This window comes from Suncus etruscus, chromosome 11 (assembly GCF_024139225.1).
Source record: "Suncus etruscus isolate mSunEtr1 chromosome 11, mSunEtr1.pri.cur, whole genome shotgun sequence".
Classification (NCBI taxonomy): domain Eukaryota; kingdom Metazoa; phylum Chordata; class Mammalia; order Eulipotyphla; family Soricidae; genus Suncus; species Suncus etruscus.
This window is the reverse complement of record NC_064858.1, coordinates 82104211-82120770: the sequence shown is the minus strand read 5'-3', so window position 1 is coordinate 82120770 and position 16560 is coordinate 82104211. Positions and strand designations below refer to the sequence as shown.

Below are 16560 nucleotides of genomic sequence, written 5' to 3'. Positions count from 1 at the left end.
AACTAATCTCTGATGGTCTTTTGAATTTCTGTGGTATTATTTTCAGCATATAAAAGTTCATTATCTTTCTTTGTTATTTTTCCTACCGGTTTATGCATCTTATTTATTTTTTCATAGAAATAGGTCTAGTTTTCATTAGTAATTTTGTATATTTCTATCCTACTTCATTAATTTCCTCCTAAACCTCCTTTAAGTTTCTTTTTTTTGATTATTATCCAATTTATTAAATTCTTTGTCAAGTTCTTTATATGACCCATTTCTTTATTTCTGATGAATACTGGCAAAGCTATTTATTTTCCTCACAATATTGCTTTTTTTTTTTTTGTATCTCACAAGTTTTGGTAAGCTGTGTTTTCATTTTGGCTTATTTCCAGGAATGATTTGAATTTTTCTTTTGCGTCTTCTCTGATCTGCTGGTTATTAAAGTAATGAGCATTTTATTTTCCAGGCTTTGAGTTATTTTCCCATTTCTCTTTTTGATTCACACTGTCATTTTATTATCTGAGAAGACACTTAGTATAATATTTATTCTCTTGTCTTAGAGGAAGTAAGTTCTATGATCCAGCTTTGGTATAGTTTGGAGAATGTCCCAATTGCACCAGAGAATAATATGTTTAAGTTATGAGGAGTAGAAAGCTATATAAATACTAAGCTCTTATTTTTCATTTTCCTGTAAAATTAGTATTCTCTACTGATCATTATTCATGGGTCTATCAAGAGTTGACAGAGCAATGTCAAACTCCTCACCTAATGTAATGTCTTCAATGTCTTTAATCAGTTGTTTCATGTATTTTGCTTGTACATCATTGGGTACATAAGGAATGTGAATTCTCTATTAATTCTCTTTAATTATAAAAAAACCATCCTCACTGATTTTTATAACCTTATTGAGCCTGAATCTATTTTGACTGACACCAGTATGCTACCACAAACTTCCAGCCTTTTCTACTGAGCTGTGTGCTTACATCATTGTCTTCCAAACTTTGACTTAGCTCTCTTACTTTTCACCTGTGTTTTATTCAGGCAGCAGATTCTTGGGTTCAATTTTCTAATAAATATTGCATTCTTATCTTTTAATTTGTTCATGTAGCCCATTGACATTGAGAGAGAATATTGTCAATGAGTTTTGTGCCATCTATCTCTAGGAAAGATGTGTTTGTGAGATACATCTGGTTTAAAAGTAGCTCCTTTAGTTCTTCTTGTAAATTTTTTAATTAATTTTTTATATTATGGTTTAAAATTTAAAAGTGTTGGTAATCCCATTTAGTTGTTGTTGTTGTTGTTTATTTTTGGAGCAGGATTGTGGTAGCCTTCAAAAAGGATATAAGGAAGCTTTGTGACCCATCTGTATCTGTCAACTGTACTGGAAGTTCAATCTCTGGATCCTAGGATAAGGTGTTATATGACCCCAAGGTACATGTAATGGTCTAGAACACTTTATTGTGCATAGAACCTCCAACACCACACTCGTTGATGCTCACAGGCCTTCAGAAATGCACTTTTCAATTCTTTGGAATAAAATAATAAGTCAAGTTGTGGTTGACCTCATGCAAGGCATTCCCCTTAACCTCTGATCTATTTCTCTGACTTCCTTCACACTCTTTGCCCTATTTTAAGATTAATTTAGCTATTTAGGTATAACTTCCTTTTTTCCCCCAAACAGCTTCTTTTTGTATGTAAACATCCACCTAGATTACACGGACCTTCCCCCACCCTGGTGGGTGGGATTCTGGAAAATAAAGAAAGGAGTCTGCCTGGAGGCTAGGAACAGACTCTTTGAGAAAGACCTGGGATAGGCAGATCATGGAGAGCTCAGCAAAAATGAACGCATGGCAGAGAAAAGTCATATAAATACAGAGAGATAACTCCAACGAATGAATATCTTTTCTGATTTTTTTGTTGTTAAAGTTAATTTTGGTGGGGGTTGAGCCATACTCAGTGACTCTCAGGGGTTACTCTTTGCTATGTGCTCAGAAATTGCTTCTGGCTTGGGTGACCATATGGCATGCCAGGGATCGAACCTAAGTTCTGTCCTGGGTCAGCAACGTGCAAGGCAAAAGTCCTACTGCTATGCTTTAGCTCCGGCCCATGAATATCTTTTTTTGACTGCTGTTTATTATTTCTCTACCAATCCTCTGCTTCATCAAACCCATTGGCCTAGAAATAGTGCCTGTGCAGCCTCACTCAACGTGTAGATTCTATAATTTTATTTTTTATTCTACATTTAGATTCTCTTGCAATTTTATAAGCCTTTGCAATAAAAATACATATTTTGGGGGGTCACACCCGGCCGTGCCCAGGGGTTACTTCTGGATCTGTGCTTAGAAATCACTCCTGGCAGACACGGAGGATCATAAGAAATAGCAGAAATCGAACTGGGCTCTCTGGGATTGGACGCTTACAAAACTAATGCCCTACCACTGTCCTGCCCCAAACATAAATATCTTGATATGAGTCAATTAGTAAAAAACAGCTGAGCCTATTCCTTACACATATGAGCCTGAAGTTGAATTCATGGAATAGCATGACACAGCATGATCCTCTTTGGAGCAGTCCTGACTGAGAATTCATGTACTTTTCTGAATGCCCATAATACAGTTTGTCATTCCATAGAATTATTTTCCCAATATTATCTCAACCAAACTTTTCCCTGAACTAGTTTTTCTGTTTTAAACTTCAACTATAACCATCATGCCCGCCAAGCATAGGTAACTTAATTACTGTGTGATCAGTGTGTAAGCCCAAAAATATATATGCAACATTTCTTATAATCAGTATTATAAAATAAAATGCAATGAGAGCCATTGAATTTATGTTGGGGATTTAGTTAATATTATTTTTTTGTCTTTTTATTTGTTTGTTTTGGTTTTTGAGCTACACCCTGTAATGCTTAGGGGTTACTTCTGGCTCTGCACTCAGAAATATCTCCTGGCAGGTCTCTGGGACTGTAAAAGATGCTGGGGATCAAAACTGGGTCCATCCTGGAAGGGCTGAGTGCAAGGCAAATGCCCTACTTCTGTGCTAGCACTCTGGCCCTGAATATTAGTTTTTAAAGTAAATTCTAAACCACTAATTGGGTATTCTTATGAAAATACATATTTAACAAATTTTAAGATCATTTAAAATAATTATAAAAGCATTTATAATCATTTTTTTCATGATGAGTTAGTGGTTTCTGGTTTTTTAATTAAAGGATATTTATTAAATGTGCTTTTTTCTATTACTTTATTTATGATTTTGTTCTCATTTTACAATGTATTTATGAGCATAGTTTCTAGTAATATTAATAAGTGTAATAAATATTAGTGATAGTATTTTATTACCCATTATTTCTTTAATAAATCATGTGTATGGTATTTAATTTAAAAAGCCATTAATTTAAGTTCTATCTTCTCTTATGAGCTCTTTAATGACTTTTGAGAAGTTTTATTTGATATCTGTGGTCTATTTTTAATATAAGTGTTACTAATGATGTGAGGGTATATTAATCCACAGAATTTTAGTTTCACATAAACCTTATATAGTCAAGCACAATGTACTAGAAATACGTTAGAAAACTATTTCTATTCTGTAGTATAGTGCAGTGTAGTAATAATTTAGTAAAGTAATGTAGGCTTTATAGAATGATATAGAAAATATTTCCTCTATACCTGCCCTTTGTAATATTTGTATAAAATCTGTAGATAAATTTACTTTTTGTTAAAATTGTATGATTTTATAATAATCATAAACAATAGCATATATAGTTGATGTATCATATTTAATATTTAGTTACAATAACAATTATAGATTTTATATAGTATAATGACAAATTATAAACTTTGTAATAGTATAATGTATTTAATGTATATAACATAATATATTGTATATAATGTATAGTATAATGACAAATTGTAAAATTAAATACATATTAAAACATAATTTTTAAATTGTAACACAGGGTACTTTATACAAATATACTTTATATATCAATATATTGAATTCATTTTATTTTATTTTATTTTATTTTTATTTATTTATTTATTTTAATTTTTGGGCCACACCTATTTGATGCTCAGGGGTTACTCCTGGCTAAGCTCTCAGAAATTGCCCCTGGCTTGGGGGACCATATGGGACACCGGGGGATCAAACCATGGTCTTTCCTTGGCTAGCGCTTGCAAGGCAGACACCTAACCTCTAGTGCCACCTCATTGGCCCCTTTATTTTATTTTTAAATAATATCTTTTTTTAAGCACCATGATTACTAACATGATTGTAGTTGGGTTTCAATCATAAACATAACAACCCCCCCTTTACCAGTTTATTGACATTCATCAGAAAATTTGATTAGTACTGTTATTTTGCATTTTTATTGTTGTTTATTTTTATATTATTTTCTCTTATTAAGTCTATTTATTGTTTAAACACACCCAGCAGATCCTAGGGATTACTTATGGCTCTGTGCTCAGGGATCATTCCCAGTGGTCTTCAGGGTTGATAATGATGTGCAGAAAATGAAATGGGGGATGAATGAAATGACAAGGAAACCCCTAGATGTCACTGCAAAACAAGATCCTTAGTCCTCATCCTTATTATCCTGCCTTGTATTTTTCTATTTTAATAACAACTGATTTTGGCATCAGAGTAATGTAAACTCACAGAAGTTATTTGAAAGAATTGTTTCAATGCCTTTATAGAAAATCTTGTGAAGTATAGCTAATAACTATTCTTTGAAAATCTAAAATAGCTCACTAGTACATCCATATGAACATGGATTTTAGTTTGGGTGAGGATTTTTTATTACTGCTAGGATGTCCATCCTACACAATTAGTAATGAGCATCAATGTCATTTTTTCTTATTGATCGTGAACACTCATTGGATTCTTTTTGGGTCACACCCAGCAGAGCTTAGGAGTTACTCCTGGCTATATGCTCAGAAATCGCTCCTGGCAGACTTGGGGGACCATATGGGATGCCAGAATTCGAAACACCATCCTTCTGAATGCAAGGCAAACACACTAACTTCATGTTATCTCTCCAGCTCCACACCCATAGGATTCTATGTTTTTAAATTTTACTAAATTCTCTAAGGGAATGCAATTGTTCATAGTGTACTTGTACATTTTTTTTTCATTTCTGTAGTCTCAGTTCCTTACATTTTTTTTAATATTTGAGTTTTCTCTTTTTCTTTTTCTTTTTTTTAAATTTTGTTTGTTTGTTTTTGGGTAACACCTAGTGATGCTCAGAGATTACTCCTGGCTATGTGCTCAGAAATTGCTCCTTGCTTGGGAGACCATCCTGGATAGGCTACATGCTAGGCCCTACCACTGTGCAATAAACACAGCACCCTCTTTTTTTTATTTCGACATGAACCTAAAAAAGCAGTTATCAATGTTTTATATTCTTTAAGAAAAACATCTAATTAGATTCATTTCTCTTTCAAACTGTGTTTTTCTTTTATAAAATATTGATTTGAACTTTCATTTTTAGTATTGCCCCTTTATACTTTATTTCTATTTTTTGAGAGTTGTCATTAGGCTAATTATTTGAGCTCTTTTTTATTTACTGATATAAGCCAGTTTGCTAAAAAAAACTTTACTTGGTACTCATTTTTTGTATCCGTTAATTCTGGTGCTTCTTGTATTTATTCACTTTTGTCTCCAGTATTTTTTATATTTCTTGATTTTCTCTTTAAACAGATATATTTTGTATTTTGTATATATATACTTATATATACATATATATTTATATATATTTTATATCCACCTTCACAACTTTCTAGCTTGAAATATTTGATATGATTCTTTATGTATTATTTTATTTCCTTGGCAAATAATATTTGATATTGTTTCTTTATGTATTATTTTATTTCCTTGGCAAAGACTCTCAGAACATATTAGCAAACAAAATTCAACAATATATCAATGGTTAATAATCAAGTGGATTTTATCCCAAAAATGAATGTTGGTTAAATATATGCAATTCATTAAATATGACATACACATCTATAAAAACAAATCTAAAGTTAGATCACTAGGTTACAAATTGCAAAGAAAACATTAAAGAAGGAACATAACTAATTTATCATTTATATAAATCAATATATCTAGCTATATGTATATTACTTAATAGGGATATATAGAACTTACATCATAATAGAAAAGCTACATAAACCAATTAGCTAAGAATGAGTGATTTCCCTCATATGCGAAGCATAAGGAAAAGAAACAAAAGGTCAGAGATCAGGGAATAAGGCATTTGACCATTTTGCATGCTAGCATTTTAGTATGATATCTGCACCACATATCATCCCCTGAGCTGAGTTCTGGTTGATTTAATGAGATCATGGCATGTTGTTTTAATTATAAAATATAAAGTTCTAAGGTTGAAGTGAAGCCTTCCTTGGCTTGGCTGGGCACCTGTAGCCAAGGCACAGGATAATGTTAGTTAAAGTTTCATACAAGTCAGCTCAGTTTATATCAGGGCCCTCTCCACCATGTCCATTTTCTCACATGGTTTCTATGCTAAGCCTTTTCCAAGCAGTTTTTTGTCCACCCCTCCTCTGGCCATCTGTCTGTCTTTCCTCAGGTCCCCCAGTCAAGCTCTATTATTTTTTATTCAAGATACCCACTCCACCCAAGGTGTGGGTGGGTCTGACCATCCAGGTGATATTAACATATCAATAGAAAGTTTAGGGAGACTCTTACAATGGCATGTTTTATTGGCATAATAATCAATACATATAATGATAACAATAAAACAGTCCCAGTTATTGATTTCTGTTTTTATTCTTTATAACAATTGAAGACTCCAAATATAATTCTAATGATGAACATGCCTTAACTCTTTAAAATATTATCATAGATAACAGTAAGCTAAATTGAGTTTAGCAAGTAGGAAGATCAAAACATCATAGAATGGATATCATTCATGATTTCTGCTACATGACATTTTTAGTAGAAACAAAATACTCAAGAGAGTAAAAAAATTTTTTAAAGTTATTGCTGATTGAATCTTAATTTATTTTTAATATTCACAAGCTTTATAAAAAGGGAATAAGAATGAAACAATGATTTATGTCTGTTAATTTTGTAGCCTGCCATATTGCTATATGAATCTATTGTTTCTCGAAGCTTTGGGGTAGATTCATTAGAGTTTTCTAAGTAGAGTATCATTTCATCTGCAAACAGTGAGAGCTTGACTTCTTCCTTTCCTATCTGAATGCCCTTGATATATTTTACTTGCCTAATAGCTATAGCAAGTATTTCAGGTATTATGTTGAAAAGGAGTGGTGAGAGAGGACAGCCTTGTCTTGTACCAGAATTTAGAGGGAAGGATTTTAGTTTTTCTCCATTGAGGATAATATTTGCCATTGGTTTTTGGTAGATGCCCTTAACTATATTGAGAAAGGTTCCTTTCATTCCCATCTTGCTGAGTGTTTTTTATCAAGAATGGGTGTTGGACCTTATCAAATGCTTTCCTGTGACTATTGATATGATCATGTGATTTTTATTTTTCTTGTTGCTGATGTTGTGTATAATGTTGATAGATTTACTGATGTTAAACCATCCTTGCATTCCTGGGATGAAACCTACATGATCATAGTGAATGATCTTCTTGATGAGGCATTAGATCCTATTTGCCTGGATTTTGTTGAGGATCTTTGAATCTGTGTTCATCAGGGATATTGGTCTACTATTTTTTTTTTGTAGTAACTCTGTTTGGTTTTGGTATCAAAGTGATGTTGGCTTCATAAAGGCTGTTTGGAAGTGTTCTCGTTTTTTTAATTTCATGAAAGAGCCTGGCCAGTATTGGTAGTAGTTCCTCTTGAAATGCTTGGAAGAATTCATTAGCAAATTCATCTAGATCTGGGCTTTTCTTTTTGGGGCAGACATTTGATTACCATCTTAATTTCCTCAATAGTTATGGGGGTGTTTAGATAAGCTACTTCTGCCTTATTCAACTGTAGAAGGTTAGAAGAGTCCAAGAATTTATCTTTTTCTTTCAGGTTCTCATGTTTAGTGGCATAGAGTTTCTTAAAGTAGTTTCTTATTACCCTTTGAATCTCTGCAATATCTGTAATGATCTCACACTTTTCATTTCTAACACAGGTTATCAAGTTTCTCTCTCTATTTCTTTGTGAGTTTTGCCAATGGTCTATCAACTTTGTTTATTCTTTCAGAAAACCAACTTCTAATTTTGTTGATTTTTTTTTGGCATTCCGCTTCATTGATTTCTGCTCTAAGTTTTATTATTTCCTTCTGTCTCCCTATGTTTGGTTCCTTTCTTTGATCATTTTCTAATAAGCTGTGTCATTAAGCTGTTCAGATATGCCCCTTCTTTCTTACTGATGTGTGCATTCAAAGTTATAATTTTTTCTCTCAGTACCACTTTAATTGTGTCCCATATATTCTGATAGTTTGTGTCTTCATTATCACTTGTTTCCAGGAAAGTTTTGATTTCCTCTTTGATTTCATCTCAGACCCACTGGTTGTTCAGTAGCAGGCTGTTTATACACCAATAATGAAAGGGAAGAAATGGACATTAGAAAACAACCTCATTCACATTAGTGCCAGACAAACTCAAATATTTTGGAGTCAACTTGACCAAAGACATGAAGGGCCTACAAAAGAAAACTATAGAACCCTGCTCCAAGAAATAAAAGAGGACACACGAAATGAAAACATATACCCTTCTAATGGATTGGCAGGATTGACAACATTAAAATGGCAAACTCCCCAAAGCATTGTATAAATTTAATGTGATCCCTCTAAAGATAACCCATGACATTATTCAAAGAATTGGATCAAACACTTTTGAAATTCATTTGCAACAACAAACACCCTAGAATTGCTAAAGCAATCCTTGGGAAAAGGAATATGGAGGCATTACTTTTCCCAACTTTAGTGTATTACAAAGCAATAGTTATGAAAACAGCCTGGTATTGGAATAAAAACACTGATCCTCAGATCAGTGAAATAGGCTTGAGTACTCAGAGAATGTTCCCCAGGTATACAATCACCTAGTTTTTGCTAAAGTAGCAAGAAATCCTAAATGGAGCAGGGAAAGCCTCTTCAACCGGTGGTGTTGGCAAAACTGGTTAACCACTTGCAAAAAAACGAAATTAGACCCCCAATTAATATCATGAAAGAAGGTAAAATCCAAATAAATTAAAGACCTAGATATAGACCTGATACCATAAAATATATAGAACAAAACATAGGTAAAACATTCTATGACATTGAGACTAAAAGCATCTTCAAGGAGGAAACTGCACTCTCCAAACAAGTGGAAACAGAGATAAACAAATGGGAATATATTAAGCTGAGAAACCTCTGAACTTCAAAGAAAAAATTGCCCATGATTCAAGAGCCATCCACTGAGTGGGAGAAACTATGCACCCAATACCCAACAGATAAGGGGTTAATATTCAAAATATACAAGGTACTGAAAGAACTTTACAAGAAAAAAACAATCACATCAAAAATTGGGGAGAAGAAATGGACAATTTGACAAAAAAAGAAATACAAATGGCCAAAAGGCACATGAAAAAATGCTCCACATCACTAATCATCAGTGAGATGCAAATCAGAACACCTATGACATACCCTTTCACACCACAGAGATTGGTGCACATCACAAAGAATGAGAACAAAGAGTGCTGGCGGGAATGTGGGAAGGAACTCTGATCCACTGCTGGTGGGAATGCCATCTAGTTCAATCTTTATGAAAAGTGATATGGGGATTCCTCCAAAAACTGGAAATTGAGCTCCCATACGGTCCAGCTATACCACTACTAGGAATATACCTTAGGAACACAAAAAAATACAATACAAAAATCCCTTCCTCACACCTATATTCATTGCAGCACTACTTACAATAGCCAGACTCTGGAAACAAGCAAGATGCCCTTCAACAGATGAATGGCTAAAGAAACAGTGGTACATATACACAATGGAATATTATGCAGCCATCAGGAGAGATGAAGTCAAGAAATTTTCCATAGATGTACATGGAATTTCTTATGCTGGGAGAAATAAGTCAGAGGGAGAGAGATAGACACAGAATTGTCTCTCTCATCTATGGGTTTTAGGAAAAATAAAAGACATTCTTGCAATAATTTTCAGAGACAAACGAGAGAAGGGTTGGAAGGTCCAGCCAATGACATGAAGCTCACCACAAAGAATGATGAGTGCAGTTAGAGAAATAACTACATTGAGAATTATCATAACAATGTGAATGAATGAAGGAAGTAGAAAGCCTGTCTACAGTACAGGGGAGTAGGGTGTGGAGGAGGGAGATTTGGACATTGTTGATGAAAATGTTTCACTGGTGAAGTGGGGTGTTCTTTATATGACTAAAACCCAATCACAATCATGTCTGTAATCAAGGTGTTTAAATAAAGATATTAACTTAAAAAAAGATTGAAACAATGGAGATAAATATATTTTATTTATGGTCCTACAGATGAAATATGAAAATGTTTGTGCTTCTATTTTTCATAATTTTAACCATATAATGATTATTTTATTGGCATTGCTGAATTCATGCTGAATGAATTAACATATTTTATTCCACAATTTTCACTGAAAATATCATTCATACAATTTACTATTATTTGTTGTTTGTTCTTTTGGCCACACCAGGTGACTGTGAGGGGTTACTCTGGGGTAAGTGCTCAGAAATTGTTCCTGGCTTGGGGGATCATATGGGATGCCTGTGGACCGAACCACAGTCCTTTCTAGGCTAGCACACACAAGGCAGATGCTTTATGATCTATGCCATTGCTTAAGCCCTTTACCATTATTTTCTGACAAGCAGTAATTTATCACATTAAACTATTTCCAATGGCATTGTTCAACTCAATTATATAAAGATAATGTATAGAATATACTACATAACTATATTATATACATTCTATTTTATTAATTATATTAATATAATACATTATATTATTACATAACATAGTATGATGACATGATATATGATTTGATATGATACAATATATATCCTATGCTATTATATAATATATGATATAATTTACAGTATGATATATGATAAATATTACCATATAATAAATAATATACAATAAATTATATAAACATAATTCTATCATTATATTATTAACATATTAATTATATTATATAATATAAGTATAGTAATATAACATACTTATTAATTATAATATTATAATACCATATATAATATATACATTTGGATTCTTGGGCCAAACCAGTTGATGCTCAGGTGTTACTCCTGGCTATGTGCTTAGAAATCGCTCCTGGGTTGAGGGACCATATGGGATGCTGGTGGATGGATACAAGGTCTATCCTAGGTCTGCCTCCTGCAAGGCAAATGCCCTACCTTTGAGCCATGACTCTGTCCCCTCAAAATTATATTATTATAATTTGGTACTATATAAAATAGTGCTAATACTTATAGTTTCTATTTGAAGATATTTAAGAGAATTTCAAAAAAAGATTTTTTTTTTTGGTTTTTGGTTTTTGGGTCACATCTGGCAGCGCTCAGGGGTTACTCCTGGCTCTACACTCAGAAATCACTCCTGGCAGGCTGGAGAGAACATATAGGATGCCAGGATTCCAACCATCGTCCTTCTGCATGCAAGGCAAACTCCTTATCTCCATGCTATCTCTCTGGCACAATTTAATTTTTTTACTCTAATTATGCTTATGTTTAAAAAGGAAAATAAAAGAAATGAACAAGTCAATGAAAATAGAGTTTATTTTGCTGGGACTGACATATGACCCTTTATTGCAAATTGGAATTTTGTTTTCTTTTCTTTCTTTCTTTCTTTCTTTCTTTCTTTCTTTCTTTCTTTCTTTCTTTCTTTCTTTCTTTCTTTCTTTCTTTCTTTCTTTCTTTCTTTCTTTCTTTCTTTCTTTCTTTCTTTCTTTCTTTCTTTCTTTCTTTCTTTCTTTCTTTCTTTCTTTTCTTTTCTTTTCTTTCTTTCTTTCTTTCTTTCTTTCTTTCTTTCTTTCTTTCTTTCTTTCTTTCTTTCTCTCTTTCTTTCTCTCATTCTTTCTGTTTCTTTCTTTTTACCATTCTTTCTCCCTTTTTTCCTTCTTTCTTTTCTTCTGTAATTCTTTCTCCCTTTATCTTTTTCCTTTATTCATTCAAATTTCAAATTTTTAAGTTTCCATATGATCTGACTATGCAATTACTTTATTTGGGGAGTGCATCTCCAAAACAATGCTCAAGAGATACAGAGGACCTTTCCTGTAACTCTATGATAATCAAATCACAGGTTCAATGTAAATATCAGGGCCTCTACTAGGATCTTAAATGGTAGTCAAGCCTTGTGATGTTGTCACCCTAACTAGGACTTGGGCCACCAGGTCAACACTCAGTAAGGCTTGTACGATTTTGAGATGCAGAGGAATTAAATAAGGATTGTGGGATTCAATTGTCTTAAGCTTTATACTATATTAGCCCCAAGAAAATCTTTATTTTAGAAGAGTTAATCTCTTCCATAAACACCTTCCATAATTAATAAGAAAATGATGTTAGGTATTTAAAAATATATAGAAGGGGTCAGAAACATAGTCCAGAGGATAGCACTTGAATGTGCAGACACAAATATGATACCTATCACAACATATAATCCTCTGAGCACCAGTAGAGTTATCCTTGAGCACAAAACCACAAGTAGGCACCAATGGATTTAACTTTCCCAAAATAAGTAAAAATATATGCGTATATGAAGTATACAGAGCCTCCTAGTTATACATTTGTGGTTTAATTCTTATAATAGCTACAAAGTACATAAATACACATACAAACTTAATGTAACTGATAAACAATAAATTGTATTTAATGTAAAATGATAGAGAAGTCAAGATTTTAATTTTCAATATAGTTTGCATTATCTTGTCTCTTAGAATATTTAATATTACTTCATATTCCTAGATCAATAAACTTATTTTCTTAGAGAGTATATATAATAAAGAAAAATATGCAAATACTTGTTTAAATAGTCATTATCCCAGAAATCTTAGATATTTTGAATCACATTTCTTTACGTTTAGTTCAGTAATGAATTATATGAACTTTCATAAAGGTCCCATTGATTATATATATGTATTATTCTCAATGGTCATATTGTATTTTGATATTTGTAGAAATTTAATTATATATTTATATGTAAGCAACATATATATACCTTTATACCCATGTTTGGAGGACATATAGACACTAAATAGATCATACAGTTCTGTTTTGAGCTATATGTAGCAGTATTTAGGTATTGCCTAGGGTTCTGAATTAAGGGATCAGTCCTTGATTGCTGATCAAAACTGGGTTGGCCATATGCAAGGCAAGATCTCTTTTTGTCACTGTTCTGGCACGCTGGCAGCCACATCATCAGTTTTAATTTTAATTGTAAGACAATCAAAAAGATGAACATCTTATCTATAATTTTTTATAATTTTAATGATTTTATAATAGAAACTAGCAACTTATTTTCTACAATGTACTTTAAAATTACAAGTTTTAACATGTAAATATTTTATTTGCTTGGTTTGTTTTGAAACCACATCAGGCTGTGCTCAACATTTACTCTTGGATCTGTACTCAGGGACTACTCCTAGAAGTTTCTGAGGATTCTATACGATGTCAGAAAGTAAAATCAAGTCTCATGCATGCAAGTCAAGTACTAAAAACAATGGAGAATCTCTGGACCTCATTCAAACATTTTACATCTGGGAGTCAATAACAAGCATTACATTTCTGTAGCTTTTAATTTGTTAAAGTAAGCACCAATACATTGACAGTATTTCAAACATGGAAATGATATGGTTTTATGTGTTTATAACAAAGTCTAAAAGGATGGTAACCGGTTGAATTTAATAAAATTTTAAATATAATGTAATGGAAAATATTTTATATCTGGACTAGAATTAAAAACTAAAGTTACACTGAAAATATTATTCCATTTATATAACATGAAATAATTTATTAATATAATGATGAGGCTTAAAGGGTACATGAAAATAAATATAGAAAATTTTATATAATTAAAAGGAAGATAAAAGCAAAAATGTAAAGATAGTTTATACTGTATACTAGAATTGAATTGACATATAAATATTGCATATGAGAATTCATTTATTTAAGTAAGAAACAATTCTTTGCATTGTATTCATGAAGGCTTTTTTCACTTGTTGATTCCGTAAGGTGTAGATGAATGGATTCAAAAGTGGGGCTACTGAAGTATTGAGAACTGCAATTCCTTTGGTAAAAGATATCCTTTGCTTGACTGATGGTTTAACATACATGAAAATGCAGCTGCCATAAGAAAGGGATATCACAATCATGTGAGAGGAACATGTTGAAAAAGCCTTTTTCCTTTGAGTACTTGAAGAGAAGCTAAGAATTGTTACTACAATACAGGTATATGATACTATCACCATTATCAAAGTGACCAAGAGTGTTGTTAAAGCAGAAATGAAGCCCACTGTCTCTATGGTATGTGTGTCTGAGCAGGAGATCTGCATGAGAGGAGTTGTGTCACAATAGAAATGATCAACAACATTGGAGTCACAAAAATCAAGGTTTAAGCCTAAAAGGAGAGGCACAAAAATGGTAAAAAAGCCAGCCAGCCAACAAGAGAGCATAAGTAATAGGCAGAGTTTACTGTTCATGATGGTCGTGTAATGCAGAGGCTTACAGATGGCCACATAGCGGTCATAAGACATAGCTGCCAGCAAGTAAAATTCAGAGGCACCAAATAGAAAGGCGAAGAAAACCTGAGTGGCACAACACTCATAGGAAATGGTTTTGTCTCCAGTTGCCATACTAACAAGCAATTTAGGAATGCATGTAGTAGTATAGGAAATTTCTAAGAAGGAAAAATTTCTAAGGAAAAAGTACATAGGAGTCTTGAGATGAGCGTCTACGAGGGTGAGTATAATAATGATCAGATTGCCAGAAATGCTTAGCAAATAAGTGAGAAGCAGGAAAATAAATAATATAATTTGTACTTGTGGATCATCAGTCAAACCTGCAAGGATGAAGACTGTCACTTTTGTGTGGTTTCCCATTGCTGTGTTGTATGGATTTTTATTTGTTGTTGTCTGTTTTCTTTTTATTATAGAAAGCTCAGTTTTCACTCCTAACTCTCCACTCTGGAATCACTCATGGAGTTGGTCATGGGAGCGATGATATAAAATGCCAGGTATCCAACCTGAGTGGCCCAAGTTTAAGGTGGCCTTGTCCACTGTACTATTTCTCAATCCTGTTGTGGCTTTTGTGGATCAAATATAAATCTTAAAATTGATCATTTCAATATAAAAGTTACAAGGATTACTAATTTTAATGTAAGTTAGCAAACCAATGTTTCAGGAATAATAAAACAATGTTCACATTTTAAAGATGTTCTTTCATTAAACACATTTGATAACATTTCTAGGCTTTTTCATAGAAAACACAATCTTATTTATGCAATTATATAACCAAATACTCTGATTATATCAACAAAGATAGTAGTAATAGCTGTTTTATCTGAATAATTTGAGAATAAGTTAGAGGCATTTTTAAACCTTAGAAATTAATTTATTTCCTGTAATATGTGAATATTGATGTGTCTTGCATTATCCCTTGATTAAAAGGTATTTGTATTCTAGAACCAAATGAGAGTTTTCATTACATCATATTTTGTTAGCACTATAAACTGATATTTGCATTATCAACTTAGCCATTGTCAATGAACAGTGTTAGCATATCCTTAGCATTTATACTCAACTAATTAAAAGTATATATCTGATTATCTCAAGTACTCTCTTGACTAATCCAATTCACATAAAGAAAAAATAGATATGAGGAATAATTAAATTTACTGTTTATTGGAATTAGCATTTTCCTCCCTTCAATCTTTGTTGTCATCTTCATTATTCACATAATATATCCAAATAGAAAATCAGCACAAACAGCTTCATCATTTCAATGTATGCAAATAAGAAACTGCAGGGTTTTTTAAGTAGGCGATATTTCTGAAAAAAATAGAAAAGAAAAAGTATGAGGTTAAAAATATAAGAAAATATATAACAGGCTAAATAATATAATACATATAATTTATATTATATAAATAAAGAGAATTTAATAGAAGAAAAGTTAACTACAGGGGATATAAAATCCAGAAAGATTGAGTGTTCATTTTTGTATAAAATATTAATGAAATAAAATTAAAATCATATCAAAATATGTAAATTATAAGTAAAAGTATAAGATTTAAAATGAAAATTAATAATAAATATTTAACATTATATTTATTGGAAAGTAAGAATGAGCAATTAAGTTAAAGCTAGTAAGTAAAAATTACAAAAATATTTATTATTAAAATAGTCTCCTGCCCTTAAACTTACCATTATATACTTGTCTAGAAGATATACTGAAATGAATAGTTTAAATACATTTCAATTATTTTTAACTTCATCATGGCCTAAATGATAAGTGCAACCTTGGTAAATTTGAGACGCTAAATTAATCAAACAATAATCATCAGAAAACTTTAAGAGGTATATAGTTTCCTAACAAAATATTTAAATATACAGAATAGTTTCATA

General features: G+C 32.1%; 1 protein-coding gene across 1 annotated transcript; it reads right to left on the bottom strand.

Annotated features, from left to right (window-relative positions):
• Positions 1-14100: 14100 nt before the first annotated feature.
• On the bottom strand, positions 14101-15039 carry LOC126022584 (olfactory receptor 6C74-like). Its single transcript, XM_049783553.1, has one exon. It carries the CDS (start codon positions 15037-15039, stop codon positions 14101-14103), a length of 939 nt encoding a protein of 312 aa, XP_049639510.1.
• Positions 15040-16560: the final 1521 nt, after the last annotated feature.